Source organism: Lacerta agilis, chromosome 3 (assembly GCF_009819535.1).
Source record: "Lacerta agilis isolate rLacAgi1 chromosome 3, rLacAgi1.pri, whole genome shotgun sequence".
Classification (NCBI taxonomy): domain Eukaryota; kingdom Metazoa; phylum Chordata; class Lepidosauria; order Squamata; family Lacertidae; genus Lacerta; species Lacerta agilis.
Genome location: NC_046314.1, coordinates 114,729,648 through 114,743,716, shown reverse-complemented (window position 1 = coordinate 114,743,716; position 14,069 = coordinate 114,729,648). Strand labels below are relative to the sequence as shown.

At 50.2% G+C, this 14,069-nt stretch overlaps 1 protein-coding gene across 1 annotated transcript in view; it reads right to left on the bottom strand.

Annotated features, from left to right (window-relative positions):
* Positions 1–616: 616 nt before the first annotated feature.
* The window catches only part of LOC117044676, a 44,463-nt gene continuing 31,010 nt past the window's right edge, over positions 617–14,069 (bottom strand). The window contains exon 6 of the mRNA XM_033145487.1: positions 617–1,431. Within this exon, the coding sequence (XP_033001378.1) occupies positions 617–1,431 (815 nt within the window). The remainder of the gene's footprint in view (positions 1,432–14,069) is intronic.

Genomic DNA, 14,069 nt, shown 5'->3' with positions numbered 1-14,069 from the left:
ATAAAAAGAAAACAAAATATAACGCCAGCGGAACAAATACACTGCAGAGGGCCTTCTCTGTAGTGGCACCCTCCCATCAGATGCCAAGAAAATAAACAACTATCTGACTTTTAGGAGACATCTGAAGGTAGCCCTGTTTGGGGAAGTTTTTAATGTTTGATGTTTTATTGTGTTTTTAATATTCTGTTGGGAGTCGCCCAGAGTGTAATATTTACATACATTGGATATGACCTATGATTGACGTATGCGGCCATATTACCTGCGATGGCCTATTCACACATGCAAGCAGGGCCGTCTTAGAGGGATCGGCCGCCGTGGCGCGGCGATCCCTTGGCGCCCCCGGCGTGCCGCCTCTCCGCCCGCCTCCCTCCCGCGCTGGCTGCCCCTCGGGAGAGGGGGTGAGCGGGGGATGAGGGGCGTGGCGCTGGAGCGATGTGGGGCTTTGCGTGCCCTTCCCAGCGCTCCAGCTGGGGCTCCGGGAGGTGAGGGCGGCTTGCTTCCGCCCGCCTGCCTGTGGGGACGGGTGCGGGTTGGGGAGGGGGCGCCCGGTATGCCGGCAGGCTCATGGGGGCGCCCCTGGGGGCCCGGCGCCCTGGCGCACCGCGCCACCCAGCCCCTATGGCGAGACGGCCCTGCATGCAAGAGAGCCTTGAAGGCGCCCCCTTGGGTGTAACGGCCCTGATCCCTCAAGGCAGCCTACCTGCACCTCAGCATCGAGATTCAAGGTCTCGTAGATGTTCTCAAAGCGCTTCTCTGGGATGGGGGGAGGCTCCTCCTCTTCCTGTTCGGGGGGCTTGCGGTGGTTTGCCGGCTGCCACTCCTGCGCTGGCCTGGGCCTCTTGACCACTTTGGCATACATGGCGCTCAACCGTTTCTCCATGTCGTAGCTGGTCTGGATGGGAGCCGCTCCCTCGGGTGTCGGTCCCGGCACCTGGCCCAGGGACTCGCTGCCCTGCAAGGCTGTAGGCGGCTGTATTGGCACCCCACTGGACCCTATAGTCCTCGTGTCCCTCCTGCGCGATTCGGGGGCTGCGGCACAACCTGTGCTGCTAATGATTGGCAAGCCAGAGCCCTTCCTTCCTTCCGACCGGTCCCTGGTATATAATGCCCCTTCTCCATCCTCGATGCTTTCGTAAACTTGGTTGTCGATGCTCCCATTCAGGGGCTCCGCTCCAGATACACGGGCCTCCTTCGGGGTCACAGGGAGTTTCCTGAACTGCAGCGAACTTGGGGAAGTTGCTTTCGGGCACGACGCTCCTGATGGTCCCGAGGCTCCCAGGTGGTGCGGATCCGGCTTTCCGGCCTTCTCCAGAGTTTGGTGGTTTGGGCTAACTGCGCTCATTTCTTTCAGGGAGCTGGCATTTCTGTGCTCGAAGTCTGCAGCAAAACCATTCGTTTGCCTCTCCGCCTGATGGCTGGGCAAAGAGCTACCTGCAGATAATGATATGCATTTTAATTACATGTTGCTTTGAGTGATTTTTTTTGGGGGGGGTGGAGAATATAACTCGTTGTTTTTTTAAAAAATAAATGCACACCATCAACAAATGATCCCTTAAATAATAAGCTCACAGCAAGAAGAAAGCTAATGCAGTAGGAATCGTGACAAACTGGAAATTTAAACCCAAACATATGCATCAGGCCTGAGTCATTTACTGGTGCACATTCTGGGCACTGGTGTACGGGAGGGGGGAGAGCACACCACACCAGGTACCATTTGGGGAAAGGGTGCCATCACCGCTGCCCCCTGCGCCACACACCACGCCCCGTGAGTGACGCACCACACCCCCGAGATGCGTGCCACGCCCCCACAGGCAACGGGCAACACCCCCAGGATGCGCGCCAGCCACACTCCCGCCTGTTCTCCGCTCCGGGGGCTGCAGCATGTTGCTCCACCACTGATTCCAGGAACCCAAATACTGAAGGATACGTCGAAAGAAGGGATGTTATTATTCATCGTTGTCATTGTCAAACTGAGCCCGGTTTTTGGCTGGGAAGGGCGGGGTATAAATAAAAAATTATTATTATTATTATTATTATTATTATTATTATTATTATTATTATTATATCCTACCCCTCTTCAAGGAGGCTCCCAAGGCAAATAACAACAAGTAAATAAATTCAGTCAGCCTAAGACGGCGAGAGCAATGCAGCAGGCTTGGACTGTTAAAACTATTTAAACCGTAGCAGCTTCCAAAATGTGGAACTTCCTCTCCATAGAGTTGCACCAGCCATCCTCATGATTCAGTTTCCATCCTTTGCTGAAGATGCGCTGGCTTTTGGACTGTTAAAAATGTGTGATTCCCCTCCCCATTGGGGCCAACTTTGTTGTCTGGTGGTACATTCTTTGGTTTGCTTATAAATCGTTTTATTGGATTTGAAGGTCTTGTGGTTATACGGCTGTAACTAGGGGATGGGAAGAAATTTGACTCGGTTTGCATTTAAAGGCAAATCTACTTCATCCGCACTTTCCAGGTCAATATTCCAACCGAAACGCAGGCATCTCCGAATTTTGCAATATATTAATGTGTACAAAACCAAGGTAAAGCGTGCATGGGAGTAAAATGCATGTATTGGTAGAAAGAACAAGCAAAGAATACATCGTTTTACGGGGGAAATGTTTTGCAAAAAAAAAAAAAAAAGAGGCGAATTTGCACACAAAACTGTACTATATATTAGGAGAGGTTTGCACTAAAATGCTGATGAATTTTCATGTGGAGTTTTAAACAAGAATGGAAATGCACAAGTGATGTGGAACTGTAGAGAACCGAGTTTAAGGTTGGAAAAGGGAGAAATGGAGAGGAACTTAACTGGACACATTCACACCCACCCACTTGCAACCCCCCATGTGACCTAAAAGGCCCCTTCAAGAAATGAAATACTAAAAAACGCCACTGCACCTCTGTGCCATAGTCACGATGAGCAAATAAATATATTTTAAGTGGCAAATGGGTGGGGGGAAGTATCCCTGAAGGATGATGTCAAAGTTACTACTAGTTTCCAGTTCCTGACTTGCACGAAAGTTTGAAGCACAACTCAGGCAGAAAATGTAAAGAAAGAACTAATGTTTCTGAAGGCAGCCCTGTTTAGGGATGCTTTTAATATTTGATGAATTATTGTATTTTAATATTTTGCTGGAAGCCACCCAGAGTGGCTGGGGAAACCCAGCCAGATGGGCGGGGTATAAATAAATTATTATTATTATTATTATTATTATTATTATTATTATTATTATTATTATTCGTCCCTGATTCCCAGTGTGCACAGTTACAGGTAGGTAGCCGTGTTGGTCTGCCACAGTCAAAACAAAATAAAATAAAAAATTCCTTCCAGTAGCACCTTAGAGACCAACTAAGTTTGTTCTTGGTATGAGCTTTCGTGTGCATGCACACTTCCTCAGAAGGGTGAGGAAAAAGCAAGGGATGAGAAAGATCTAACCCTAACCCTATACAAGATCTCAAAGTAGCTGTAATATTACAAAAGATTTTCAGAAATAGACCGTACAGAGAAATTGAACTTAAAACCATGGAGAGACCTGGTCTGAATAGAGACTTTGGATTTTTATCTCATTATATATGACAAAGCTATTTTTGGCCATCTCACCCCTTGCCTTTCCCTGTAAGACCAAATTGCAGTCATTAACAGTCGTCTACAGGTTTTCCACACCTATCAGCCAATCCCCCATTCCCACCACCCTTCTGAGTGATACCCCTCCTCACCCTCTCACTGTATATAAGGGTCTGGTGGCTTCTGTTTCAGTGTATCTGAAGAATTGTGCATGCACACAAAAGCTCATACCAAGAACAAACTTAGTTGGTCTCTAAGGTGCTACTGGAAAGAATTTTTTATTTTATTTTGTTTTTTCCAGTGTGCACCTTAGAATACCCCATATTCTATATCTCCATGAACATAGGAAGCTGCCTGATACTGAGTCACACCATTGAGCCCATCTAGCTCAGTATTGTCGACACGGACTGGCAGCAGCTCTTTCAGGCAGGGGATATTTGCAAGCCCTACCTGGAGATTCCAGGACCTTCTGCATGCAGGGCACCTGCCCTGCCACCGAGTTAGGGTCCATGACTGAGTGACTCTCCCCTTTCAGATCGATAATAGTTTTCTGCAATAAAATTGGTTTTGCATGCCCAACACTCGCGAACACGTGAAGGAGCTTGGGGGAAAAGAGCACCGAGGCATCGCAGGCAGTAATGTGCTCTGGTAAATCACGCTGCAAGGATCACTGTCTCGGAAAGGTGAGGGACAGAGGAAGGGCGTGGCCCTGCAGGTGTGCTAGGGGAAGCTGGGCGGACAGAGGATCAAGCGGGCATTTTTGCAAACCTCAACATGGCTCTTTCCCACCACCACAAACAGCACCAAAGCCTTTGATCCCGCGGTTACAGTTCGGGTTTTCTGCAAAGCAAACACTGGTTCGGCAAGTATCTCCGATGAAGGGCCCCACCTAGGCTCAAGCCATGCCACCCATTTGTTTCCCTGCCAGGGAATTTGCACGCTTCACAGGACACAAACAAACACACGTGTGTGTGTGTGTGTGTAGGGGAACAGAACCCAGGCTTTCCTTTCCCCTCCTGTTTTTTTGCAGCGATTCTCTTCTCCCCAACACCTCGGCGATCGTTTGGCCGAGCGCCAACACTTGTAATAAGTTTGTTCCTTTGGCTAAGCGTTTAAAGCCACGGAACAGGTTCCAACACTGTCTGCAGGAGCTGTCAATCGCTGGGTCTGGCAGAGAGAACTCGCCCAGCAGGTTCGCTCTGCGGAAGATAAAATAACCGAGCGCCAGTCTAGTGGGTTGGCCTTAGACCAGAGAGGCTTCAGAGGCTGTGCCTGCGTTTCCCTCCCCACCCTACTCCACCCCCCCCCCATGGAGAGAACACCAGTTTTGCAAGGTGGGGACAGGTGGAAGGGTTGACCTCTTCATCCTCCCCTTGGCGCTGCTCTGATTCAGAGAGCCCCGTGGCTGCTTCAGATCATAAAACTGGCTCCCACATCACATGTGCCAGTGCGTGGTTACAGTGTTGGAGCAGGGCCTGGGAAGTCAGGGTAAGAATCCTGGGTTGGTGATGAAGCTAACTGGGTGACCTTGGGCTGGTCACACTGTCTCTCTCAGCCTACCAGGGTTGTTGTGGGGACTAAATATAGGCCACCTTGAGCTCCTATGGAGGAAAAGGTGGGATGTAAATGCAATTAATCATCATAATAATGAACGACCACATGAATTGACCTGGACCCTGCAATCATCATCTCAGGCCTTCTTTGTGTCCCTCCACCGTGAGAGGTCCAGAAAGTGGCAACACGAGAACAGGGCCTTCTCTGCAGTGGCCCCCCGTTTGTGGAATGCTCTGCCCAGGGAGGCTCCTAGAGATGGAAGCCCCATGGGGCTCAAATGGTTTGGCCCTCACAAAGAACTCATAACCCATCTACTCTCAGCAGCCAGAAACGTCATAACCAGACACTGGAAAGACCGGTCAGGAATAAGCATGGACCAATGGTGCTCACTAGAAGGACAGATCCTGAAGTTGAGGCTCCAGTACTTTGGCCACCTCATGAGAAGGGAAGACTCCCTGGAAAAGACCCTGATGTTGGGAAAGATGGAGGGCACAAGGAGAAGGGGACGACAGAGGTTGAGATGGTTGGACAGTGTTCTCGAAGCGACTGGCATGAGTTTGGCCAAACTGCGGGAGGCAGTGGAGGATAGGGGTGCCTGGCGTGCTCTGGTCCATGGGGTCACGAAGAGTCGGATACGACTGAACGACTGAACAACAACAACAATGGTACCAAGTAGTATGGGAAACAGCCCTTTTAGAAAAACTAACCAGTAAGCTGAAACTGACACGGGGACAAACGGAAGAAGACACCTTCACCCCGGTATGGTCCCCCTTCATCACACACACAGCCCAACAAGATAATGACAAAAATCTACCAACAGCATACAAATCAATATGGCTAACCTGACCAAAAACATCCACCCACCCCACTCACACAGGAGACCAAAAGAACAGCACAGCCAACCGCAAAAGAACAATCACGCCCCACGCCAACCCCGACCTCTCTCACCACCAAAGGAACACAAGCGAACAACAGAGAACCTGCACAGACAACGCTGACACCAAACCCCACATATATTAAGTAAAACAGAAACATCCTCACCCCACCCCGCCCATCCCACCCACCTCTCTCCCCCTTCTCTCCCTAATGTCTCAGCAAAAACAACCGATTTGTACAAATGTTATATGGAAAAATACGAGAGAGACATTGCATTACCATTGTAAATCAAGAAAATCTTTAATAAAAATATTTTTTCAAAAAATGGTTTGGCCCTCTTGATCTCTATTTATTCCATAAGATTTACAAAACCACTTGGTTGCTAAAAAAGAAAACCTCAAAGCGGTTTTGCGAAAAAGGGGGGGGGAAAACAATAAGAAAAATTAGCAACAGTAATGTAAGTGTTTCGAAAAGTTTAAATGGCAAGAAACTGAAAACTTGCATCAACTTTCTAAATAACTGGGCAGGCTCCAGTCTTGTGATGTGTTTGTGTATGTACACACAGAAAAAGGGAAGGGACTCCCCTGCTATCTAACTGGAGGCTCATTCACTAGGGCCAGTGTGGTGTAGTGGTTAAGAGCGGTGGACTTGTAATCTGGTGAACCGGGTTTGATTCCCTCCTCCTCCACATGCAGCTGCTGGGTGACCTTGGGCTAGTCACCCTTCTCTGAAGTCTCTCAGCCCCACTCACCTCACAGAGTGTTTGTTGTGGGGGAGGAAGGGAAAGGAGAATGTCAGCCGCTTTGAGACTCCTTCGGGTAGTGATAAAGCGGGATATCAAATCCAAACTCTTCTTCTTCTTCCAGGGCTGATTTGATACTCTCCCTAATAATAATTTTTTAAAAGAGGAACTAAAAGGGGATGCCTGACTCCTAACCAAGCCTGTTCACAACATAAACAGAACAGGGATGTCCTGTTTAGGATGGAAGGAAGGAAGGAAGGCACAAAAAGACTCTGAGGTTTCCAAGCAGAGAAGGGGGTTTTTCTGCCTCGCACTGACTTCCGCAAACACATGTTATTGTGGCTCCGCTTTTCGGCCACAGGGCACTGCCAAACAGCCTGCTTGTTGAGCATTCGCCCTGATTTGTTGGCAGGGAGATTAGTTGCCTGGCTATTGAATGCACGCTTGTTTGTGGGCAAGTTTTAATGACTTCGGGTCAAAGCAAGTGCCTTATCACTTTCCTTTTCGCGAAAAGTCTAGTCTCCCGGGGAACGTGGAGTTCGTTGCGGCAAGAGCTCAAAACAAACTAGAATCGCGCAGCCTGAATTTTCTGGACGTGTCAGTGAATCCCTCCCCCAAACAGCGACAGGTTCCCAGCAGTAAGACCACCTGGAAGGAAACGTTTCTGCTTCCGTCCTGCTTTTGCTCCTGCAAAGAGCATGTCCCAGGCGGGTTCGTAACGCCTCGTGCAGAGATTCAGCGCTGCACAAATTCCAAATGCAGTGAAGTTGGGCCTGGGAACATAGGAAGCTGTCTATCCTGAGACCATTGCTCCACCCAACTTAGTATTTCCTGCCCTGGCTGGCAGCAGGTTCACTGTTTCAAGCAGGACTCTCCACTATAAGAGCTAGTCAACAGTAGGCAAGAAGAAGAAGAAGAAGAAGAAGAAGAAGAAGAAGAAGAAGAAGAAGAAGAAGAGGAGTTTGGATTTGATATCCTGCTTTATCACTACCCGAAGGAGTCTCAAAGCGGCTCACATTCTCCTTTCCCTTCCTCCCCCACAACAAACACTCTGTGAGGTGAGTGGGGCTGAGAGACTTCAGAGAAGTGTGACTAGCCCAAGGTCACCCAGCAGCTGCATGTGGAGGAGAGGGGAAGCGAACCCGGTCCCCCAGATTACGAGTCTACCGCTCTTAACCACTACACCACACTGGTTGGATGGCCATCTGTCATTGATGCTATAGTTGAGATTTGTGCATTGCAGAGGGTTGGACTAGATGACCCTTGGGGTCCCTTCCACCTCTATGATTCTATGCTTCTGTGAATGCAATTAACAAATAATGGCGCAACTGTCCTTGCAAAGGGGTTTTGTGGTTCTCTTCCCCAGGATTAAAGTGTTAAGCATCCACTGCTCTCGAATTTTTGTTTTTGCTCTGGAGCCAGGGCAGGGAAGCCATGTCAATGCACAGCAACACACACACACACCCTCGGCCGCCCCAGCTCTATCCAGGGTCCACAACTCAATGCTGTCTTTTCTCAACTCTCCAAATGCCCTGGCTCCTTCTCAGCAAAGAGCTGCTCACCAGCAAACCGCAATGACTCATCAAGCTTGGCTCTCCGGGTGCCGGGACGGGAGCCATACAAGCACACAAGCATGCCCCATGCCTGTGTCCCACAGGAGAGCACCCCCAGCACCCCCCAGGTTCAGGAGCCAAGAAGTCTCCCCTGCCCACTCTCTGTCTGCTCAGGAGATTCGTCCGTGGTGCAAGGGGTGTGTTCTCCCTCTGGCTGGAAAAGGCGCTGCTCATGTCTCCCCCCCACAGCTCCAGCCTTGCACTCAGCCAACAGCAGTTTGGTGTTGAATTACTGCTGGAAGATTCCCCCGTCTCTGGGGGAAGCAGGAGCAAGCAAAGGAAGAAATGTGGTCAGCGCTGGAGCGGAGCGTTAACTGTTTCTACCAGAACAGCCGTGCCAGGCTCCTGCAGCTGGGTAGGCGAAGGGGTGGGTGTTTCGCATGCAGAACTTCCCAAGTTCAAATCCCCAGCATCTCTAGGCAAGGCTGGGCCAGACATGCTGCCAAACAATGTGGAAAATACCAGGCTAGGTGGACAGAAGGCACATTTGGTATACCTGAAGGAGCATCTCCACCCCATCGTTCAGCCCGGACACTGAGGTCCAGCGCCGAGGGTCTTCTGGCGGTTCCCTCCCTGCGAGAAGTGAGGTTGCAGGGAACCAGGCAGAGGGCCTTCTCGGTGGTGGCACCCGCCCTGTGGAACGCCCTCCCAGCAGATGTCAAGGAAATAAACAACTATCTGACTTCTTCTTCTTCTTCTTCTTCTTCTTATTATTATTAAAGACCCTGATGTTGGGAAAGATGGAGGGCACAAGGAGAAGGGGACGACAGAGGACGAGATGGTTGGACAGTGTTCTCGAAGCTACCAACATAAGTCTGACCAAACTGCGGGAGGCAGTGGAAGACAGGAGTGCCTGGCGTGCTCTGGTCCATGGGGTCACGAAGAGTTGGACATGACTAAACGACTAAACAACAACAAACCACGCTACATGGTCCCTGATGTGTCTGAAACAAAATCCGAATGAAACTCTGCCCTTCCACCCTCCACCTACAATGAGATCTGTGCCTCAGGCTTTCTGCCCCGAGAATTAAAAACGGCTCGCGGGGAGTTAAAGGGATTGTTCTCTTTGCTCTCTGTGAACTCAGGGATAAAGATCAAAAAGGTCTGAAAGCTGGGCTGGGCGGGGGTGGGGGTGGGGTGAAAGTAAAGCCCCTTTTCTGTTTCCGTGAAATCCCTTCCCAATGCATAGCCCAGTCTTCCCCAACCTGGTGCCCTCCTGATGGGGCTATGGCTCCTATCACCGCCCCCCACCAGCACAACTGTCCAGCGGGCACCAGGTTGGGGCAGGCTCCCGCCTTCTCGCCCCTGGCCCCAGCCTAGCCGGAATCACACACGTCCCCTTAAAGCCACCATCTCCATCTGTCAGATAATCCACGTTAAATAGATTCCAATCGCCTTACGTTCACAGCAGGCAAAGGCATCTCGGGACTGATGCCGAAGAGACCCTCTGAGAGGGGGAAGCCCACCGCAGCACTCGTTCTTGTTGTTGTTGTTTAGTCGTGTCCGACTCTTCGTGACCCCATGAACCAGAGCACACCAGGCACTCCTGTCTTCCACTGCCTCCTTCATGTTGGTAGCTTCGAGAACACTGTCCAACCATCTCGTGCTCTGTCGCCCCCTTCTCCTTGTGATCTTTCCCAACATCAGGGTCTTCTCCAGGGAGTCTTCTCTTCTCATGAGGTGGCCAAAGTATTGGACCCATGACCATTAGTCCCAGTCGCGGACGACTCTGGGGTTGCGGTGCTCATCTCACTTTACTGGCCAAGGGTGCTGGCATACAGCTTCCGGGTCATGTGGCCAGCTTGACTAAGCCGCTTCTGGCGAACCAGAGCAGCACACGGAAACCCCGTTTACCTTCCCACCACAGCGGTACCTATTTATCTACTTGCACTTTGATGTGCTTTTGAACTGCTAGGTTGGCAGGAGCAGGGACCAACCATCTCATCCTCTGTCGTCCCCTTCTCCTTGTGCCCTCCATCTTTCCCAGGGAGTCTTCTCTTCTCATGAGGTGGCCAGAGTATTGGAGCCTCAGCTTCAGGATCTGTCCTTCCAGTGAGCACTCAGGGCTGATTTCCTTCAGAATGGATAGGTTTTTGATCTTCTTGCAGTCCATGGGACTCTCAAGAGTCTCCTCCAGCACCAGAATTCAAAAGCATCAATTCTTTGGTGATCAGCCTTCCCTATGGTCCAGCTCTCACTTCCGTACATTACTACTGGGAAAACCATAGCTTTAACTATGCGGACCTTTGTCGGCAAGGTGATGTCTCTGCTTTTTAAGATGCTGTCTCATATTCACACACAAAAGGGCCGTTAATGGGGGGGGGGCTTGCCTGCGCATCGCCCTGGAGCCACATAACGTGGATCCTGCAGAGTGGCCTGAGAAGTGGGACTAGAACTAGCTTCAAATATCCAAAGGGCTGTCCTGTGGAAGGCGGAGCAAGCCAGCTCTCTGCTGCTCTGGTGTGAAGGACCCAAGCCGAGGGGTTCAAATGGCAAGAAAGGAGATTCCGACTAAACATTCGGAAGAATTTTCTGCCCACCAGTGGAAAGTGGTGGGCTCTCCTTCCTTGGAGGTTTTCAAGCAGAGGTTGGGTGGCCATCTGCCAGGGATGCTTTAGCTGAGATTCCTGCATTGCAGGGGGTTAGACTAGATGACCCTTGGGGTGCCCGTTCCAGTTCTATGATAACAGGGGTGGATTGAAGGCTTCATTGAAAATGTGGGCCAACCCTGGAACATTACAGAGCCATCATTAACCAACATCCCAATCTATAACATACCCTGAATTAGGTTGTACTGGCAGAGATGGCCTTTAACTATGGAGGGGGGGATTCGGCAGCTGCACCTAAGCAGCAGGTTCAGGGAGGCATTAAAAAGTCTGTGAAATAGGAAGTGATGTAGTTCAGGTTGCCGTTCCATGAAATCAGTAGGACTCACTTCCAAATAATGTGTAAGATACTTACACATTGCAGTTTACTGTGGACTTGGCCCTGCCTAGCCTTCCAAGTTTTGTATGGTCCCTTATTATTTCCCCAAATTATTAATTGATCTGGGGAGTTCATGGGAAGTGAGACCCTCCCTGCCCGTGGACTGTCTCACCAGAGTGGTGCATGCTCTGGTTATCTCCTGCTTGGACTACTGCAATGCGCTCTGCATGGGGCTACCTTTGAAGGTGACCCGGAAACTGCAATTAATCCAGAATGCGGCAGCTAGACTGGTGACTGGGAACGGCCGCCGGGACCATATAACACTGGTCCTGAAAGACCTACATTGGCTTCCAGTACGTTTCAGAGCACAATTCAAAGTGTTGGTGCTGACTTTGAAAGCCCTAAATTGCCTCAGCCCAGTATACCGGAAGGAGCGTCTCCACCCCATCGTTCTGCCTGGACACTGAGGTCCAGCGTCGAGGGCCTTCTGGCGATTCCCTCACTGCAAGAAGTGAGGTTACAGGGAACCAGAAAGAGGGCCTTCTCGGTGGTGGCACCCGCCCCGTGGAACGCCCTCCCATCAGATGTCAAGGAAATAAACAACTATGTGACCTTTAGAAGATGTCTGAAGGCAGCCCTGTTTAGGGAAGTTTTTAATGTTTGACGTTTTATTGTGTTTTTAATCTACTGGGAGCTGCCCAGAGTGGCTGGGAAAACCTAGCCAGATGGGCAGGGTATAAATAATAAATTATTAGTATTATTATTATAAGTGTTCTGCAGGAGAGTCACACCCCCACACCCCCGCCGGTCCCTAAAATATCAGAATCCGGCTCCACAGCAACTCTGAGCAGGGCTTTCTGTGTGGTTGCCCCTGCTCTGTGGAAAACCATCCCTGGTGAGAAACGATGGGTGCCCACAATCTGTCCTTTTTGCAAACAACCGAAGGCATTTTTTATTGAGACAAGCTTGGGTGGAAAGGTCTCTAGCCTTATATATTCATCTTGCACTGTTTAAAAAACCTTTCTTCGGTTTGCTTTTTTGCACGGTTTCGAAAACTATATTAACTGTTTTTATGGCGTGTCTGCAAACTGCTTTGAGAAGCGCATAAAAAAGTCAGTTGACCGATTGACTGATGGGTGGCTGGAATAAAACCAATCAATAAATGTGTCAGAATTGAATAAGCTCCCAGACAGGTCCACCTGCCTTCCTCAGCTGCCAGGAGATGTTGTTTTGATGCTCCCTCTCACTATCTTATCTCTCATCGCCTCCCAGGAACTGATTGCACACACCTCCCTGGTTTCTTGACTCCCACGGTGGCTCTTGGGGCAGGTTTCTGACTCGCCCACAGCTAGAGAAGAGGGTTCCACGCTTGCAGCCGCTTTCTGGGACACCCTTGCCATGGATCCACCTCCCTGGAAAGATCTCCTGTTCCCCGCACTGCCACAGTGGTCAGGCTCAGGAAACCACGTTGCAAGGCTTGTGACATCACCAGGAGGTAACGTGTGTGGCCGTGATCCATGTCAACAGGAGATTCAGCAGCAACATGTGGGAGAGGCTGCTGTGCCAAGCAACAGTGGAAGAACCACATTCACACATTCAGGCATGTGTAAAGCCAGGCCCTCCAGTTGGTTTAATGTGCCACTGTGGCAGCTTATTTTCTTTCTGGGGGGAAATCCTAAAAAAAGCTCAACAACTTCAATCCTAAAAAAGGCCAACAACTTTGGCCAGCCTTCACACATTGTTCACTCCATCAAATCTGGCCCTCTTTGAAAATGTTTGGACACCCCTGACATACGTAGTTAAACTATGGCTGGCCAGTGTGAGAACAGGATGCTGGCCTAGGTGCGCCATCCGCCAGATCCAGCAGAGCTCTGCCTATGTTCCCAAGGAGCTGCCAGTTGTCAGAGACAGTGAGACGGACACACACAGATCTGCACCAAGCCTGTCGACATAGAGGGCTGTCCATCTTTGTTAGAACAGAGCTCTGGGAATTAATGGATCTGAGTTAGCCATGTCCATTGACTTCAGGGGGTCTGTTCTGTGCAGGATTAACACTGAATACAACCGAAAGCCTCCTTTGGTGTAATCTAAGCACGACTGACACCCTGTTCAGCTGATGGTCTTCCCATGTTGAGGCATCTCTCAAGAGATGCTGCCACGCTCTGGGTGCCTCCGGATAGACTCTCGACTGGCACAAAATGTGGCTGCTGTCCCTGGATGCAGAAATCACAGCTAAAGCATGCTTGGCAGGTGGTTCCCCCCCCCCCCAAAAAAAAAACCTCTGCTTAATAACCTCCAAGGAAGGAGAGGTCCCCCGCTTCCAAGGTAGCACAGTCACTCCGCCACTTCCCAAAGCGCAAAAAGTCTGGTAAGAACAGCGATGGGAAATGGTGCTGGAACAGCCACTAGCTTGGGCTCCGTGATCACTGCAGATGGTGACAGCAGTCACGAAATTAAAAGATGCCTGCTTCTTGGGAGGAAAGCAATGACAAACCTAGACAGCATCTTAAAAAGTAGAGACATCACCTTGCCGACAAAGGTCCGTATAGTTACTGCTATGGTTTTCCCAGTAGTGATGTATGGAAGTGAGAGCTGGACCATCAAGAAGGCTGATCGCCGAAGAATTGATGCTTTTGAATTCTGGTGCTGGAGGAGACTCTTGAGAGTCCCATGGACTGCAAGAAGATCAAACCTATCCATTCTGAAGGAAATCAGCCCGGAGTGCTCACTGGAAGGACAGATCCTGTGCGGGTCCTGTGCGTTACCGGAGAGGCGAGGTCCAAGTCCAGTCTGTG